Below are 19,135 nucleotides of genomic sequence, written 5' to 3'. Positions count from 1 at the left end.
CAGCAGCCATGGCATCCTTCCCTAAGAAGGTAGGGCCCTAGACTGTCATAGCCTGGGTGCGACCAGGCCTCTGGACACATCAGCATTGGTAAAGAGAAGCATAAGCTGAACTGCCAAAGGCTTTTTAAAACTCCCCAGGAGTCTTCATAGAGCCTCAAAGACATGCCAAGATGGAACAACATTTCATGCCACAGTAATGGAAAGTGTGTGTGCCATCCGCACACCCCAGCAGCAAAATATTGGGTGCTCTCCTTCCTCTTTGCTGCCACCTCCCCAGCCTCCAGTACCCCCTGGGCCTTTCTTTATCCTTCCCACTCCCTCTCTTGCTCCTGCCTCCAGGATGAAGAGCTTTCCTCTGAAAGACCTTCACTCCTTTCTGTGTGAAAATCATCTCAGCTTCTGCTTCTCTTTCCACTCCTCCACCCCACCAATTCCCAGAGTGACCCCAGTCACTCGAGAGCCTCATGGAGAGAGATGAGGAGAGGCACACCAGGAGGAAGAGAATGGACCGTGGACAGTCACCACTGCAGTCATGCATACACACTCTGTGACGCTTTGGCCACCATAGCAAGCAAGGGCTGGTATTAGTCTCTTTTTCTAAAAGGACAAGTGGGAGTAAAGAACTGTCCCAAGGTCACATGCCTGGAAATAGAAGGACTGAGAATCAAATGACATTTGGAGGCAGCATCTGAACTCCCTTCTGCCATTGCTCAGCTCTGACCTCCAGAATAACTATCTCTCCGACCTCACGATCTGTTCATTGCCTTAAGTAAGTGCCCCACCAGCCATTGCTAGAAAGGTGGTCTGCCTCTCTCCTAACACACTAGTTAGGAACCAGATCTGCTGGGATGAGTAGATGCTTATAAACTGAGTTGACGTAGACATCAACCATGTGGCGAGTGTGTTTGGTGACCAGGTGGCCACAGACACAGGGGAGTGGGATCCACAGCTGCCCACCCCCTCTTGTACCTCACTGAGCTGAGCAGCATTGGCCCGGGCCTGTAAGAAGAGAGGCTCCTCTTTGCTGATGGTGTACTGATGGACAAATTGTTCATTTCCTGCCTTGTAAGCCACCTGTTGGGAGAGAGCAGCGGCAAGAGTGAAGGAGAGAAGAAGTGGGAATCCCACCACAATTTGGGAAACTTCGATGGAATTGCAGGACACTGTGGTAAACGGAATAAGCCAGGCATAGAAAGGAAGGAACATGCTTTCGCTGAGTTGTGGAATCTGGAAAGGTTGATTACGTTAGAAGTGGAGAGTAGAATTAAGTCACTATAGGATGGAAAGGGGATGGAGCAAGGAGAGAGGGTGCATCCAGCTGGAGGGAAATAGTACTATAGGCAAACTATAGTCTTCAGCAGTTGATTTTAGATTTTATATTTCTAAAGGAGAAATGTATGTAGAAATCATATTTGAAAAAATGGAAATACTAATTATCAGGATTTGATCATTGTACATTGTATCAAATTGCAATACTGTACTCAAATAAGATTAAATAGTATATCATATATTGCTTAAAAAAACCCAAATATATGGAGCTGAGGAGATGGTTCAGTGGGCAAAATGCTTGCTGTGTAACCATGAGGAACTGAGTTTGGAGCTTCAGGAGCCGTATCAAATCCTGGCACCATGATGCATGTCTTTAATATCAGTCCTGGGGAGGCAGAGACTGGAGAATCCCTGGGTCTCAGTGGATAGCAAGACTAGCTGACTTGGTGAGCCTGGTGTCAATGAGAGCAACTGGGGTAAACACCAGACATCAACCTCTGGCTTCCACATACACATGCAAAGACAAAGACACTACACACATGAGCGTGCACACACACACACACACACGTTCTGCAACCTCAGCATTCAGCAGGCTGAGGCAGGAGAGCTGCTGAGAGTCCCAGGTCAGTCTGGGCTATATATTGAGTTTCAAGTAAGTGAGACCCTACCTCACCAAAGGAAAAAGGAAAGAAAAGAAAACCAAATGTATAGCCACCAAACCAGACATTGAGTAATAATACAATTTACCAAAAACAGTTCAGGGCTGGGAGATGGCTTGTTTCATAAAGTGCGTTGCTATGAAAGCATGAGAATCTGAGTTGAACTCCCAAAACCCATGTACAAAGACGGGAGAGGTCGTGTGGGCCTGGAATCCTAGGATCGGGTGGACAGAGACAGGAGAACCTTGTTTGTTTTGTTTTGTTTTGTTTATGAGGTAAAGTTTTGCTCTAGCTCAGGCTGACCTGGAATACACTATGGAGTCTCAGGGTGGCCTCAAACTCATGGCAATGCTCCTGCCTCTGCCTCCCGAGTGCCGGGATTAAAGGCGTGCGCCACCACTGCCCGGCTTAAAAACTCTCCTAAGCTTTTCATTTTTACATCTTTCCCTAGAAATGCCGCTGACCTCCCTAAATTTGTTCTCATCTATGTTTTCTATTGCTACAGAAAAACACCCCACCTAGAGGGTTTCCAAGTGGGACAGAGAGGAACTGCATGTCACACATCATGTTCGACCTTCACACGCCTGTAGGTGCTGACACCAGGAAGTGCCCAGGGATCAGAAAGCCAGCACAGTGAGCTTCTCCATGGAAACTGGACATTCTGTTCTTTCTCCTCCTCCCCCAACCACCACTACCCTTGAGATGTGTTTCCAAACAGTGGCTTTCTACTGACTCTGATTTGTGTTGATAGCATCCTTTCTGTCAGATGTACCTGGACGTTTAGGCAGGAAAGCCTGGGACGCCCTGCCCAGGTTGGAACAACTAGGGTACCACATCCGGGTTGAACACTGATCTGTCAATCATGTACGCGCACCTGCCCCGCCTCTCATATTTGGGCTCAAACAGTGTGACTTTCATGCATTCACAGGCAAATGTTGTCCTCCAATTCTCTACTGAATCCAGAATTATAGTCTTGGATGAGAAAAGAAAGAGAAACAAGAGGGCTGGGGATGTGGTTCAGCTTAGCATGCAGGAAGCCCTGGGTTAGGTTTCCAGAGCTGCATAAAACCAGGTGTGGTGCTGCACACTCTTAACCCCAAAATTCATAAGGTGGAGGCAGAATCAGGAGTTCAAGGTCATCCTCAGTTATATAGCAATTTCAAGACCAGCCTGGGCCTACCAAGAAAGAAAAGAAATAAAGGGGGGGAGGAAGAGAGGGAAGAATGAAGGAAGGGAGGGAAGAGGGAGGAAAGGAGGGAAGAAGGAAAGAAGGGAGGGAGGGAGGAAGGAAGAGAAGGAGAGAGGGAAGAAGGGAGGAAGGAAGGGAACTAAGGAATGCTGGTAGCAGAAAAGGAATACAACAATACTGCATCCATCATATCTAATAGCCGGGAGAGAAGAGGGTTGGGAAGAATACAAAGGCTGTAGCGTGATTCTCAGGCAGCCTGGAAGCTTGAGGAAGGCCAGATCTGGCCTATTTAAGGGAAAAGCTCTTTGGTTCCTGAGCCGTGCCTGGGCAGCACTTGCTGTTGTCCCCAGAGATTCCCAGGCCCATGACACAGCAACCTTGTGGAAAGCGGGCAGCCCAGGACTCACCCCACTCTGCAGTTCCTGGCTTTTCTTGGCATGTTCCATCTGGGAGCTGTCGGCCACACTAGTGAACTTCAGCTCATCGACCCTCTGCCGGTAGTTTTTCTGTTAGAGAAAAGGGACACCACAGCATTAGGACAATCCACTCCTTTGTACCATACACACATGAACATAGCACACGTTTTCTGAGGCCCACAGATTTCCTTGGAGGAACATTCTTGTGGGTCATGCCACTGAGACAGAACCACACAGCCCAAGCCAGCCAGTTCTGGTGAGCTTGCTTTCGTGGCTATTGCTGAATGGGAACTTTAATGTTTTCCCTCAGCAAATCATGTATCTCACTGTGGACAATGGGTTGCTTTCATTTTATAAATCTAAGACTGCATTGGAAGGTGAGGTGGAGTAAACTTGAATTTCAGAATTGCAAAAGATGGGAGTTGGGCTGGAGAGATGGCTTAGTGGTTAAGGCACTTGCCTGAAAAGCCTAAGGACGTAGGTTCAATTCCCCAGTACCCACATAAGCCAGATGCACAAGGTGGTGCATGTGTCTGGAATTCACTTGTAGTGGCTGGAGGCCCAAGAATGCTCCCTCTCTCTCTCTTTCTCTCAAATAAATAAATGAATAAGTGTTATTTTTAAAAGATGGAAGTTCAAATCTCACTCCAGCTTATTCCAGTTTCATGGCTTGGATATGTCACTTAACAATGAACTTGATTCCCTTTTGCTTCATGAGCAAAGAAAGTAATAGAAGCTCCTTTCTTCTGAGGAGAAGAGTAGACTTTAGTGCTTTGCTTTCTGTGTGAGCCAGTATCATCCCACTGCCCATGGTAACCCCATGATTATTCAGGCAGCACCAGCTCTAAGGAGGAAGGAATGCCAAGAGCCACAGACAGAAGGTCAGAGGTCAGATGAGATTCTCTCATGGTCTCTCATTTCCAGATCACCGAGGATTTGTTTTCACTGTCCCTGATTAGCAGCCAGTCATCAGTTGGCAAACTTTCAAATGTGCTAATTCTGTCCCCCCACAGGGACTTCTTGTCTTTCCTGGAGATTAGTTCCTCTGGCTTTTCCACTGGAGTTGCCCAAGTTAGATGAGAAAGGTAGCCCCCATGTACGGCATGTTGAAGCAACAGCCTCAAGCGGTGAGGAGACCAGGGATGAGCTCAGAGACGAGTGTGACCCAAACTCCCAGAGCCGTAGACAACAGCAGTGAAGAGGACACTGGGGGTTCAAAATGTCCTCCCTCTAGGAGGACGACATGGACACAAGAGAACACTCAGTCCAACTGAGTCAGACTGGCTCAGAAGGAAACACACACACACACACACACACACACCTAGAGAAGATGCCAAAGAGCCATCTGACTTTCCTCCCTTCTTCCTGTGCCTAAGAGGAAAATGCCATCACCACATAATAGAAGGAAGACATATTGTCCTTAAGCCCTTGGAAATTCCAAGTCAACCCAGAGCTGACATTGGTCAAACTTTAAGTATTTACTTTGGAGTCAAGAATCTATTATAGTTTATTTTAAAAGGTGAAGATGATAAAAATCCCCATGGCCCCCAAGGAGCTTAGAAAATAGCAGTCAACACAGGACATGAGACAAACATGGAGCTGAAGGAATAACTTCCTGAACCCTCACTGCGCACTGATCCAAGGTGGGGCTGAAATACTCCACCTGGATGTCAGTTGGTCTCAACGAAGTGTCACCAAGAACCTCAATGTATTACCCTTTTCTTTCTTCCTTCTGTACATATTTAAATGTCAAATATCTTTATCAGAGAGAAGTGTAAGTGTGGTGGAAAATGAGAATAAGGTACAAAGCATTTATTTGGAGATGCAATATTGCCCGGTGGGAAAGAGCTGGGGCACATTCTGGGTACAGATCTTGGTTTGCTGTGGACTTGAAGAGTGACAAGTCTCACTCTCTTAAGGTAGAAATGGGAATAATAACAGAATGATCACAGTATCTAATCAGAGGATAGTTGTGGCTAATAGACAGCAATATTGATCAATCAACCAAAGTAGTGACTAAATAATTATTACCAGTCCATAAATGATGGTAATTTTATAACTAATATTGTCTCTGGCAAAAGAAATGCCAACTCAGCCTTCCTGGTTCAGAATCAAGAATCTCCTTTGAAGATCCCAAACAAAGTTCCTGAAATAGTCACACTCCCAAATGAAATGTCCTTCAAAAGCCCTCCTCCTGCTGCTGCCGTGTAGCTTTTCCTGGTATAAAGAGACCAGGCTTAGAACTGCAGGGGCCTTAGAGCTGGCCAATCCATTTCCATATGAGAAGAGAGGGTCAGCAAGGCTCAGTGCCTTGTCCCATGTTTATAGTGAGTGTGGAGAAGATTTATTCCAAATACCAGACTCTGATTCTCAAGGAGTCATATGCTCCTTGTGCAAGAAGGGCATCTCCAGTTGAGGATCCCTTATCTGAAATGTTTGGGACCAAAAGTTTTTCAGCGTTTTGGATTTGGGGATATTGATGCATAGTGAGATATCTTGGTGATGGGACCCAAATGTAAATTCGCTCATGTTGCCTATACCTTATACATATAGACTCAGGTATATTATACACTATTTTGATGATTTTGTTCATGAAGCCAGGGTTCACGGTGTGAAATTTTCTATGTGATATCATTATGATGTTGAAAATGTTTTGGTGAGCTGGGGAGATAGTTTTTAGTTGGTAAAGTGCTTGTCTTGCAAGCATGAGGACCTGCGTTAAATTGCTAGAACCCATGTAAAAAAGCCAGACATGGTGGTATGCACCTGTAACACCCACAGTAGGGAGGTGGAAAGAGCAGATTCCTGGGTGAGCTCCTGGCTAATGAAGGACCTTACACGATAAAAGGTGGGCAGCATTCCTAAGGAGAAATGTCCATGGTTGTTCTCTGGCCTCTGCGTACAGACACACTCACACACATGCCCACACACTCACACATATACAGCAGTTTGGGTTCTGAGGCATTTTTGGATTATGGATTTTCAAGTATTCTATCTGTACAGTCTTTCCATGCTAAATTATTCTTTGGGTGCAATTGTGTTTTAAAATAAATCAAGCGCTGGGAAGATGGCTTAGCAGTTAAGGTGCTTGCCTGCAGAGCCTGGGGACCAGGTTTGATTCCTCAGCGTCTGGGTAAGCCAGATGCACAGGGTGGCATTTGCATCTGGAGTTCATTTGCCATAGCTGGAGGTCCTGGCATGACCATTCTCTCTCCCTCTCAAATAAATAAATATTTTAAAAAATAAATTGAGCTGAGCATTGTGGTTTATGGCAATAACCCCAGCACTCAGCACTTGGGAGGCGGAAGTAGGGGAGTTGCCATGAGTTACAGGCTAGCCTAAGGTATAGAGTGAGTTCTAGGTCAGCCTGGGCTGGAGTAAGATCTTGCCTCAAAAAAAGAAAGAAAGAAAGAAAGAAAGAAAGAAAGAAAGAAAGAAAGAAAGAAAGAAAGAAAGAAAGGAAGGAAGGAAGGAAGGAAGGAAGGAAGGAAGGAAGGAAGGAAGGAAGGAAGGAAGGAAGGGAGAAAGAAAGAAAGGAGGTAGGAAAAACAGAATAATAAATCAACATATAAATTGACAGGTTTCTTTAAAAAGTTAACACTCCAGGGCTGGAGGGATGGCTTAGCCACTAAGGTGTTTGCCAGCAAAGCCAAAGAACCCAGGTTCAGTTCCCCAGGACCCACATTAGCCAGATGCACAAGGGGCGCACGCATCTGGAATTTGTTTGCAGTGGCTGGAAGCCCTGGGTGCCCATTCTCTCTCTCTCTCTCTCCCTCCCTCATTGACTGTCAAATAAATAAATAAAATATTTTTTGAAAAATTAACACTCCAGAGCGAGGCTTGATGGCACACTCCCATAATCCTCACACTTAGGAGACGGAGGCAGAAAGATCTGAAGTTCAAGGTCTACTTGGGCTAAATATGGAAATCCTTTCCAAACATCTCAAAACAGCAACAAAAATTTGTTCATGAAGTTTACGGGTGGGAAGTTAATTCCAGGCACTTTATAGGTAGGAAATAAAGTATTCCCACCCCTGAATTCACATTCAAAATAAAGATAGGGAGGTGGGGAGAGGAAACCAGAATCCCCATGACTCAGGGGCTGAGAATCACTGGCAGCCAGGGACCTACTCTCTAGTTACCTCGCTGACCAGCTGTCCAGCCTTCTTGGCCTGCTCCAGGTTGAGACTCCCCTGGGTCAGCCACCCGACTCCCCTCATCCATGCCAGGTCGGCCTTGTACTGCAGCTGCAAAAGAAATGTCCCTTGAGACACAGAGATGAAGACATGACAGTGTGGAAAGAGCCGGAAAAATCCTCACCTTACATTTGTTGTCCCGGAACAACAGGTTGGTCTTTTGTTTTGTTTTGTTTTTGTTTTTCCAAGGTAGGATCACGCACTAGCCCAAGCTGACCTGGAACTCACTATGTAGTCTCAGGGTAGCCTCGAACTCAAGGTGATCCTACTACCTCTGCCTCCGAGAGCTGGGATTAAAGGCGTGCACCACCACACCCGGCCCAGGCTGGTCTTTCAATGGAAAATGAAGACACTGGGTCCCCTTCTGCCTAGTTGTCAAAGAAGAACCTGCTCTCCCTTAGTGCTGGAACACCACAATCTAACCCCCCCCAGAAAAAAAGTTTCTTGGATTTTTATTTTATTTTTTTTTTGACCAACATTTGTCACCTCTTTGCCTGCGCGCATTACCACCCATCGTGACTTTCACAATGGCCATGAGCCCTGGCTCATCCTGCCTCTCTGTCATCCTGGCTCTTTCCTTTAGCTCTCTGGAACCAGCACATCTCTGGCTCTTCCTCGTCCTCTGACCTATGTAGCAGACTCACTCACAGGTTCCAGATGACTCTGAGAGCATATGTAATTACGTGGTGTGCAAGAGAGCTGGACAAAAGGCGAGCACTCACCTCGCTCTGAAGCCCGTAGGCTTTCTTGGCCCACTGAGTCTTCATGTCCCCAGGGAGCACAGTGTACTGGTGCAGTTTCTTCCTGTAGTCCAAGTCACTGGCAAGAGCCTGGGCCTTCTTAGCGTGCCTGAAGTTCACCATGTCCATGGGCAGGTGAAAGTGGCTCTTACTCTCTTCAAAGCCTTTCTTGTATTCGACCTGGAATGCATCGAAGAAAGCTCACTATGAGTTAAAGATTGCTCTTGCAGGAGTGGTGGGAGAGCAGGGGAGGGCCTCTGGAGCACTGGGGAAAAATTGACACTCTGGACCACAAGACTTTCTGTTTGTCAGAAAGGTGTGACACCAGTGCTTGCTCTGTTAGCAGTATCACCCAGGGAGCTCTCCTGGTGAGTCCCCTGACTCTCACCCATCCTAACCCTTCTTAAGTGACTGCTCCAGGAGAAAGGCTCTGTCTGTGCTTTCTGCAGAGGCCTTTAGGTCCAGAACAACAAAGTGTGAGCTGCAGAGCTAGACAAGCCTCACTTCAAACCTGATCTGTCCTTTGCCAGCTAAGCAACCTCTGGAAAGTTCTATCGCCTCCCTTGGGCCTCATTTTCCTCAAGGGAAGTGCTGCAATGCAGTGCCTGGATTCAGGGGTCCCCCATAAACTCAGGTGTTCTGAATGCTGGGCTCCCAGTTGGTGCTGAGAGTGGTGTTGCTGCTAGACACCTGACTGGGTGGCTTTGGCCTTTGGGAGATGATTTGCAAGAGGAATGTTGGAAGGATTTGAAACATTGGCCTAAGAGATGCCTTACAGTGCTATAAGAATAGCTTGATGGACTATACTGGTCAGAGTAGAAAGACAAGAATGCAGTAAGAACTAAGGACTGTGAGGTTTGGTTTATGAAGGTTAGAAAGAGCTTTGCCTGGACTGGGATAGAAGCAGTTTGTGTCAGAAGCTTGCTGTTATGCCTGTGTCCTGCGGACTTGTGCAGAGTTGCTTTGCATAGAAATGGACTGTCGTGAGCAGAGGGATATGGCACAGAAAGAAATGAAACCTTTGGGCTGAAACTTCTACCTGTTCACCTGCAATTAACAGATTACAACTATTGAGATAGGGCCACCTGACCGGCATTGGGACAAGAGAAAGAATGCAGTCTTTTGAAGGGGCCTGAGTGTTCAAGGAGCATCCTGTTCTTCAAAGTCTGCTTTATTCCCCCTGGATTAACAAATTGGCACACAACCTGGTATTGTGGAGTATACAAAATGCAGGAGAGCATCATTGAATTTGCAACACATTCTTGTGTTTTGGAAATGGCCATGGACAGTGTGAAGCAGGTTTGCTGCATGCCTGCATGGAGACCCCATGGGGCCATGAGGATAAACCATGGATTGCAGTGGAGACCCAGTGGGGATGCTGGGACCACGAGATGGCTGCTAAGGAAAGCTGCTGGCCCCAGATGAAGCTTTCCAGAACTGTTAGTAGCCTAGCTGGAGGGGTGGAATTGGAACTCCAGAGACTTGTTGCTGAATAAGTAGAATTGTTGGACTTGGAGATTTGTCACCAACTAGAGTTGTTGGACTTGGAGCTACTGAGTTTGATGTTTGCCCTGTTTAAATCGTGTATAGGTTGAATATTTCTTTGCCATGTCCAATGCCATCTTTTGCAGTGTAACTGTTTATATTCTGGGCTGTTATGGGTTGTGGAGGGGGATTTTTTTTTTGGTATTATGACTCAGTTAAAAGATCTTGGATTATGGGGATGTTTGAACATCCTTAGGATTGATTTAAAAAAACTATGAGGATTGAATGCATTGTGATTTATATCATGTATAGATATCAGTTTATGGGGGCCAGGGGTAGAATGTGTTGGTTTGATTCAGATGTCCCCCATAAACTTAGGTGTTCCCAGCTCATGGAGATTTGGGAACTAACACCTCCTGGAGGCAGTGCATTGCTGGGGGCAGGCCTATGGGTGTTATAGCCTGTTTCCCCATGACAGTGTTGGGCACACTCTCCTGTTCCTGTTGTCCACCTGATGTTGGCCATGCTCATGCCATTATTTTCCCCTGCCATCATGGAGCTTCCCCTCGAGCCTGTAAGCCAAAATAAGCCCTTTTTATTCCCCAAAATCTGCTCTTGGCCAGGTGATTTCTGCCAGCAATGAGAACCTGACTGCAACAGATGTTTAATGGAAAAATAATAGAACAGTGCTCAGGAAAGGGGGCCGCTGCATGCAAGCGACGCGTGTTAGTAGAGGATGCATGAGGAGGGTGGTTTGATGATGATGGTAATGATGGTGGCCACAGTGGTGCTGATGGAAGCAGGGATGGCTGATGGTTATGGGGTGAGGGTGGCAATTATAGTAATAGTGATGGTGGCGGTAGTGGTATCAATATGCATTGTGGTAGTGGTGATGGCAGCAGTCATATTGGGTACGGTGCTGGTGATGGTGGTGATGACAGCGATGGACGGTGGTGATGACAGGGATGGTGGTGGCAATGGCCTTGAGAGTGGTGATGGTAGTGGCGGGGATGGTGACAGGCAGTGGTGGTACTGATGGCAGCTGTGGTGGTGGTGACAACAGTGGGGAAAGGTAGCATGCAACAGTAGGGAGAACATGGCACCAGACCGTAAGAGTTCTAGGGTCTCTCTACCCTGGCACCACTATCCCTGGCAGTCATATGACTTGGGACAAGCACAGTCTTTGTGGCTCACCTCTGATCAAATTACAAATATATGATATCAATTTGTTGTCTGTTTAACACAAAGCTCAATTCTCAATGTTTTGTTGTTGTTGTTTTGGGTTTTTCAAGGTAGGGTCTCACTGTAGCTCAGGCTGACCTGGAATTCACAATGTAGTCTCAGGGTGGCCTCGAACTCATAACAATCCTCCTACCTCTGCCTCCCGAGCGCTGGGATTAAAGACATGCGCCACCATGCCCGTCTCAATGCCTCCCTATGCTTCATGACTACGTGCTTCACAGAGTGTGTTCTGTGATACGTCCAGAATGGTGACTCCGATGCTAACTCCTTTATTCCACTTGAGCCATGACCCCTTAATTACCTGTCAGGTAGTAACTATGACCCGTTCTACCAGCTGAGCTGCATAAGCTGACCTCACAGCTTGGAGGAGGGCAGAATAGAGCAGGAAGTCAATGGCCATTTGTCCTGTATGCCTGTTCTACCTGGGCAGGGAAGACTTGATGACAGCCACAACTATCTCTTCTAGGAGAAACCCCAACAGCTCTTCATGAACAAGTCACCCTTTCCTTTGAAGAGTGGCATTTACCAAGGTTAATCTCTAGTCACTGCACTTAGTTAAGTAAAAACACTCGTATTGAATGGAGCCTGGGATGCCTAGTTATTTGGCAAATACTTTGAATATTGAGTGTGTGTGTGTGTGTGTGTGTGTGTGTGTGTGTTCACATGACTCATCCAGAACATTAGTGCAACGTTCAAGTAAATACTTGACCCAAAGTCCATCTATGGCTTGAGTATGAATTGTCCCACTCAAATCCCTTAATGCCAAAGAAGGTGGTGGTAGTGGAGCAAAATGAGAGGTGTTGTGTCGTGGGAGCAGGGCTCTGATGAAAATATTAGTGCTCGTGCTTATTGAGCTGGATTAATTATCACAAGAACAGTTGGTTATAAAGCAAAGCAGGACTGTGCTCACATTCTCACTAATTTTGCATGATCCCATTTGCCTTTACATTTTTTTTTTGAGGCAAGCCCAACAGAGTGGGGTTTTGATAAGAGAGAGAGAGAGAGACTTGGTGTGCCAGGGCCTCCAGCTACTGTAATCGAACTCTAGATGCACATGCTACCTTGTGCACATGTGCAACCCTGCCCATGTGTCACCTTGTACGTGTGACTTATGTGGGATCTGGGGAGTCAAACATGGGTCCTTAGGCTTTGCAGGCAAGTGCTTTAACCACTAAGCCATCTCTCCAGTCTGCCTTCACTTTTTTTTTTCACCTCATGCAACATAAGGCCCTTGCTAGATGCAGCTGTGCCCAAACCAACTTCTTTCTTTATAAGTTACCCATCCCAGGTGTTCTGTTATAGCAACAGAGAGTGGACTAAGGCACTCTCACATCCAAGTTAAGCTCCATGGAGGAGAAACTTGATATGCGCTGCTCATTCTCATCGCTCCAGAGCCTCGTGCAGCATTCCACCCAAAGTAAGTAGTTGGCCAACATCTGTTAGCAAGCCCCTCTGTGTCTTCATCAGTAGACATGGTCATCCTCAAGGCCGTACTTGTCATCCACTTCAAAAGAATAATATGCTTTGGCAAAAATAAAGAAAGCAAACAGACTTCTTATGTAAGCTCAGAAAGAAAAGAGCTGCAGGTAGAAGTTTATAAAAATAAAAAAAAATGGTAAAGTAGAGGCCCAGAAGAAACTTTTAAAGTAATACATTTGTAACTAAGGAACTGGGAGCTAGAGAACTTGTTTACCTCACTGCTCATCTTGGCCACCTGCAGGGAGTGCAGAAGCTTCGAGTCGGTTGTTCCCAGGGCTTGGCCTTTTGTTCTCTCATATTCTTCTTTGTATTTAATCTTGAGGGGAAAGAAGAAAGTCTACTGTGAGCGACAGAGCAACTTTGCCATCTGAGGGGCTCTGGTTTAGCAAGTGCAAAGAGAACTGTTCTGCAAAACACCTCTGAGCCTTGCACACATCCAGAGGAAGATTAAAGCATTGTGATGTTTACAGTGTTACCAGTCATTATTTTCTCCAGCAGGACCACCGGTGTCTCATCGAAACCATTCTCTATGCATCTCTGAGTTAATGAGAAGAAACCTACATTGCTAGCAAGCTCCCCGGAGGCTTTGGCGGCCAAGAGAGACATGGCATCCAGCTTCATCTCAAATCCTGTCCCCTTTGTCTTCTCCCAGCCTTCTTTGTACTTAACCTGACAAACAAACAAAAACGAAAACAAACAAGGTGAACCAGAAGTCACTGTCCAAAATTTGGCCAAACGCTAAAGAGGAACTTTCTCAAAAGCAAAGTGGGTAGCTTCTTCAATTATTTTACAGGCCAGTGTCCCGGCTGTTATGATACAATGATAATGGTAAAGATTAACACAGTTCAGTGATCCCATCTATGTGGGGGCCACTCAGAGCAGTGGTAACAGGTTAGGGTGAAGACAAACCCTACGTGGCCCTCCCTGCTCTCCTATGGCCTGATCACGTATCTCTGGGCAGCTAGAGCTACAGCTGAGCATTTATGAAATGCAAATGTGATTATTCTCAGGGCTGAGAGAGTCAATTGTGGGTAGTGTATGAAAACAAAGCAGCAAGGTCTGGGTGTTGATACTGCCATGCTATTTACAGCTGCTGGTTGTGGGCCCTTCCCTAGATGCTCCCTCTGTTTACAAAGTGCAGGTCTTCACGTCCAGCCTGGAGATTCAGGGGAGGCAAAGAGCACACCTCAGGTCCACAGGGAAAAAGTAGCCAATACAATATTTTAAAAAAATAGTTTTGATTAATTTGTTTATTTGAGAATGAGGTAGATAGAAAGAATGGGCACACCAGGGCCTCCAGCCAGTGCAAATGAACTCCAGACGCTTGCGCCATCTTGTGCATCTGGCTTACATGGGTACTGGGGAATTGAACTGGGTCCTTAAGTTTCACAGGCAAGCGGCTTAACTGCTAAGCCATCTCTCCAACCCGTAACCAAGCCAACATTTAAAGCCAGATCTGTGTAAGATCAAAGCCCATGCTGCCAGCTATGTCCGTACAATAGTTTATACTGGTTATTCTAATGCCATATGTTATGTAACTTATCAAATATCCTACTATCCTCTCCTATTGCCTGCCTCAATATAAAACAGGCTTGCAATAGATATTAGTTTCTGGAAGCTAAAGAGAAGTCTTAGTAACTAAGGCCCTCGCCTGCACAGCCAAAGGACCTAGGTTCAATTCCATCCGCCCCACGTAAGCCAGATGCACAAGGTGGCACGTACATCTGGAATTCATTTGCAGTGGCTGGAAGCCTATTGCACCCATTCTCTCTCTATCTGCCTCCCTTTCTCTTTCTCTCTCTCTGCTTCTCTCTCTCTCCCAAATAAACAAATAAATAATTTAAAACATTAGTTCCCGTTTCTTTCTTCTCCTGCCTTACACATCCCATCTAGAATGAGAAAGCTCATCACAACCCACTAGTGACTCCAGAAAACTTTGAAGTTCAAATTCCGCCCCCCACAAGATCATCATTTTGAATCCACCAGGCTGATAGCAGTGACGTGCTGATGATGGCTGTGTGCATACACACCACCCACGACATGCTCACACAATGGGAATTGCTTTACTATGACCATCTCATCCTCTCCTAGAGATACTTCTCTTAGGAGCAGAATATTCTCTACTTTCTTGATCAGCCCAGTATCTTTATTTCTACATTTATACATCACCGGCACCACATCCCCCCACACATGTCCTCACTCACCTCACTAAAGAGTTCAGCATTAGTCTTGGCCTTCACCAGCTGAGGCACATCCTGTGGCAATGTGTAATTCAACTTATTTTTCTCATAGTCAGCACGGTAATTCACCTGTTGGATTTAAGATATATGCACATTGCATATGCGGAACGCAGGGTTTTTATGTGGGCTGAAGGAGAACTTGGGGAAAAATATTCTCTTTCTCATTTTCCCCTGAGATTCATTACTGACAGGGCATTTTTGAAAAAAGGCCTCAAGCAAGGAAACCTATGAGGGAATGTTTAAAATTAATAGATTGAAGATGTCAAGTGAAAAATAAAATGACTCAAAGGCACACTCAGATTGGTGAGTTTGCAAGACATGTTTTAACTTGCTGCAGCGTTAAACATCTCGCCGTACGCAGGGTTGACACTCAACGGTAGTCAAAAGTCAAGATTCCCACATCCAGATGAGGAGAAGCAGGTCACCTACGTGGCTCAGCTGCTGGGCATTGATTTTGGCTTGAACAATCTGCGGCGTGTCGGTCACAGAGCTGTACTTCAGCTTGTCGATGCTCTGCCTGTAGTTGACCTGGGTGAAACAGGAACAGAAGAATGTCACTCTCCCTCTCCCTAAGAGTGATTCTCAAAGAATGAAGACAACATCCCAACTGGCCATCGACAGACGCTCCAAGCCACAGATAGAAAAACAATGATTGCGATATGGCATGAATAGGCAATGTGTCACAGAGCTCAACTCAATAGCCAGGGGTCACAGGAGAGGAGCTCGTCCACATTATGAACCCGAGACATGCCCGGTCATGCCACATTGAGATAGTCTTCCACACCCACCCATAGGCGGAGAGGTCCAGTCACTGATAGGGTCAGTATTGGCACAGATAAAAGGTAAGGACGCTCAACACAGCTGGCAGAAGTGAAGATGAGAGCCACTGCTTGGAAACCATTTGCCATTTGGGCACATACGCAAACCCTCTGTCCCAGTGATTCCATCATGCCCCCCACCAAAAATGGGCCCAGGGCCATTGTAAAACTTCAAGGTGTCTATACTTAATGTACTTTTCCACATGTGTCTAATGCTTCACAGAAAGACGTGTTTTAAGCAGAGAAAACGAAGGGCTGGGGAGATGGCGAAACTGGTAGGTCGCTTGAGCTGCAAGCATGAGGATTTGTGTTCAGTCCCCAGAATCCACGTGGGAAACAAGAAAGGAGACGCAGTGCCATCCGCACCGCGCCGGAGAGGAGGAGTCAGGCAGATCCCTGGGGTTCGCTGGCCAGCTAGCCTCGCCTCATCACACAAGCTCCAGGCCAGTGAGAGACCCTGGACAGCACACAAGGTGCAACAACACCTGAGATTGTCCTCCGGCCACTGACACGCATGTGTCGCATATATACGCCCCTGCACACACATGCACACACACACAAGAGAAAATGAAACATGAAAGGACAAGAATCCACCCAACGCCATCTACGTGTCCATTTCCTTTCCTTGACGTGCTGGGAGTTGAACCCAAGGCTTTGAGCATACTAGATAGCTTCTTTGTCACTGAGCTATGTCCCCAGCCTCGTCCGTGTGTCTTTGAGCAAGAGGCAAAGGAGTGTCAGCGGCCATTGAAGGGGTGGTGTTAACATGTCTGCTTGACCCTTGTTGCTGCCTTGCCCCAGTTTCCCAGGAAACTGTCCAGAGCTCAGCACTTTGCTAGGAGAGGAGGCCGTGGGGTCCCTACTGCCGCTTAATCCATGCGCTGCCTGCCTTCCCACGTTATGTATTCGGGGCTACTAGATTTCCTCGTGTGAGAATGCAGGTTGCTTTTCAAAGAGGAAAGTATAATCAGCCATCTACACACAAAAATACACCCATCCAGTCAACTTGTTTTCCTCTCAAGGTACCTAACCAAGACCCAGTGTGGACAGAAAGGGACCTTGAATAGGGAAGTCAAGGATAAGGCTTGGCCTGAGGAAATACAAGAGGGGACTGAGGTGAGCTGGACAAGAACCCCAGAAACCTCCTTGTGGGGGGGAAGGGCTAGAGTGAATGCAAAGAGGGTGGAGCTGTGGCTTACCAATGACCTCTTTCGTCATCTCATACCATGAGCCCAAGTTCCAGGTAAAAGTGCAAGAAGTAAGCTCATCCCTGTGACTTTCTTCCTGTCTACCTGCCTGGCCTCTTTCATTCATCCATTGGTTCATTCATTCTTCCTTCAGCAGTCATGAGAGTCTGTGCAGAGGAAGCAAACTTGGACATAGCTGTGCCCACATAGACATTTAAATGAACCCTTGCTCCCAGGACCACAAACTGCACACAAGGAGCCAGCTGGGCCACGGGTTGGCTCATGGCAACCAGATCATCATTAAATGTCATCCCCACAGATTTCATGACTCCAGTGGCCTAAGGCCCATGACTCTACCCAGTGCCCCATTGTGTGTGGCAGCTTCAGGTCCAGAGTCCGCGTCCACACTACCCACGGCCATCTCAGCTCGGATCTTCCCATGGCTTCTGGCCTGACTCTCTTTCAGTTTCTCTGCCCTTCCCAGGCACCCCACCTCAGCCATGGCTGCAGTGTCCCACCATTTCCTCCGCGCCCCCTTCTCTATCTCCCTCCTGCTGCCCTCGCTGCCTTCCACACATGCTAGTCCACCGGGGATTGTGTAACCTCAAGGTCACGGGTGCCTATGGGATCCAGACCACCAACTGGGGGAAAGGCTTAGTGCCCAGCTTCAATGTTGAAGACATAGTAAGGGGTGGTGAGGACTGTCCTGCCCAGCTCCAAGACATGAGACTGGGCATCAGTGTGGGACTCAGGAAGACCCTCTCCTCCAGTTATTATTACACAAAAGCCATAAATCCATGTCATTATGTAAACTGTCAGAAATCTGAAGGACTGGAAAGTAAGTCAACAATTTTTAAATTATTTTTTAATGTGTCGCCCAGGTTGGCCTCGAACTCCTGATCCTCTTGTCTCCGCCTCTCTTTAGCAATATACTACCGGCATGCGCTACCACAGCTGGCTTTAAAGTCATTTTTTTGTTTTTGAAACAGTGTTTCATGTAGACCAGGCTGCCCTCAAATTTGTTATATATTCAAGGATTACCTTGAAGTGCTGATCCTCCTACCTTCACCATCCAAGAGCTAGGATTACAGGTATTTACCACCAAACCTTGTATATGTGGCCCTAGGGATTGAAGCCAGGACTTTGTGCAGGCAAGACAAACACTCTACCAACCAATCCATATCCCTAGCCCACAAGTAACTATTTTTAAAATCTAGCGACACAAGTAAAACATCCCTAGGGGCCACGTTAGCTCAGCTTGCATAAACGAATTCTTCTCTGCCCTCCCGTCATCCTTGCCTGTCACAACACCAGCTAATAATTATGACCAACACAGGGCACTTACTGAGTGTCTGTCACTATTCCAAATGCTTCCTGCGTCCTGACTCATTTAAGCTTTCACGCTATGGTTATCCCTACTTTATAATGTGGACACTGAGGTACAGAGACCCAAAGACAGTTGCTCAAGATCACCTAGCTAGTAAAGATGAGAACTTGTATTAGAATCCAAGGTGTCTGTCTCACAAGGTGGCTCCTATGCTATCCTCTTGAGTCTACGCTCCGTCAACCTGGTATGCTTGGTGGCCGTGGGACTAGTCCTTATTACTTTATAGAAGGAAAAGGCCTTTCTCATAGCCGGAGCCTGTCTCATGAACACAGGAAAACGCATTCCAGGCATAAACAAATGACTGTTAACCTAACCTCTAGAATGGTACCTAGGGACACTACATTGCTTCTAGCGCTGGGCCACAGATTATTGTGCTGGGTTTGGAGTAAAGGATAGCATTGCTTTGTGCTTGTTCATTAACAATTCAAGGAGAAAAGTTTCTGTGGGTTGTGAGTATACAGGGCAAACTAGGAAACAAAGTCATTTCAATGTCCACGATTAATGAGATTAGAGCATGGTGACTTCCCAATGCATTAATTCAGAGGGAAAAATTATCAACTCATAATAGAGTCTATTAGAATTCAGAATTATGCATAATAAAATGTCACAAAAAGTTTTTTTTTTTCCAATGGCACGTTCCTTCCTGATAATTCTACACTAATTATGTCACTGAACACAATTACTTTTCTCTGAAGGACAGAATTATCATTCTTCATGATTAATCACAACTTTGCAACATCACAAATGCTTGGCCAATGCTTCAGTCTACATTCTAACGGGGTTCTTTGCTAAAGATAGCATCTCATTTTAATTCTATTAGTGTTTATA

General features: G+C 46.3%; 1 protein-coding gene across 5 annotated transcripts in view; it reads right to left on the bottom strand.

Moving 5' to 3' along the window:
* Positions 1-19,135, bottom strand: part of LOC101607061 (nebulin related anchoring protein) — an 82,678-nt gene that overhangs the window by 35,423 nt on the left and 28,120 nt on the right. For all 5 annotated transcript variants that reach the window (XM_004659320.2, XM_004659319.2, XM_045155554.1 and 2 more), the window contains 8 exons: positions 15,345-15,443; positions 14,880-14,984; positions 13,237-13,344; positions 12,890-12,991; positions 8,452-8,649; positions 7,676-7,780; positions 3,525-3,623; positions 970-1,074 (listed from right to left, as the gene is read on the bottom strand). In XM_004659320.2, coding sequence (XP_004659377.2) covers positions 970-1,074; positions 3,525-3,623; positions 7,676-7,780; positions 8,452-8,649; positions 12,890-12,991; positions 13,237-13,344; positions 14,880-14,984; positions 15,345-15,443 — 921 coding nt within the window. The remainder of the gene's footprint in view (positions 1-969; positions 1,075-3,524; positions 3,624-7,675; positions 7,781-8,451; positions 8,650-12,889; positions 12,992-13,236; positions 13,345-14,879; positions 14,985-15,344; positions 15,444-19,135) is intronic.

This window comes from Jaculus jaculus, chromosome 1, assembly GCF_020740685.1.
Source record: "Jaculus jaculus isolate mJacJac1 chromosome 1, mJacJac1.mat.Y.cur, whole genome shotgun sequence".
Classification (NCBI taxonomy): domain Eukaryota; kingdom Metazoa; phylum Chordata; class Mammalia; order Rodentia; family Dipodidae; genus Jaculus; species Jaculus jaculus.
This window is presented reverse-complemented; position numbering and strand designations above follow the sequence as displayed.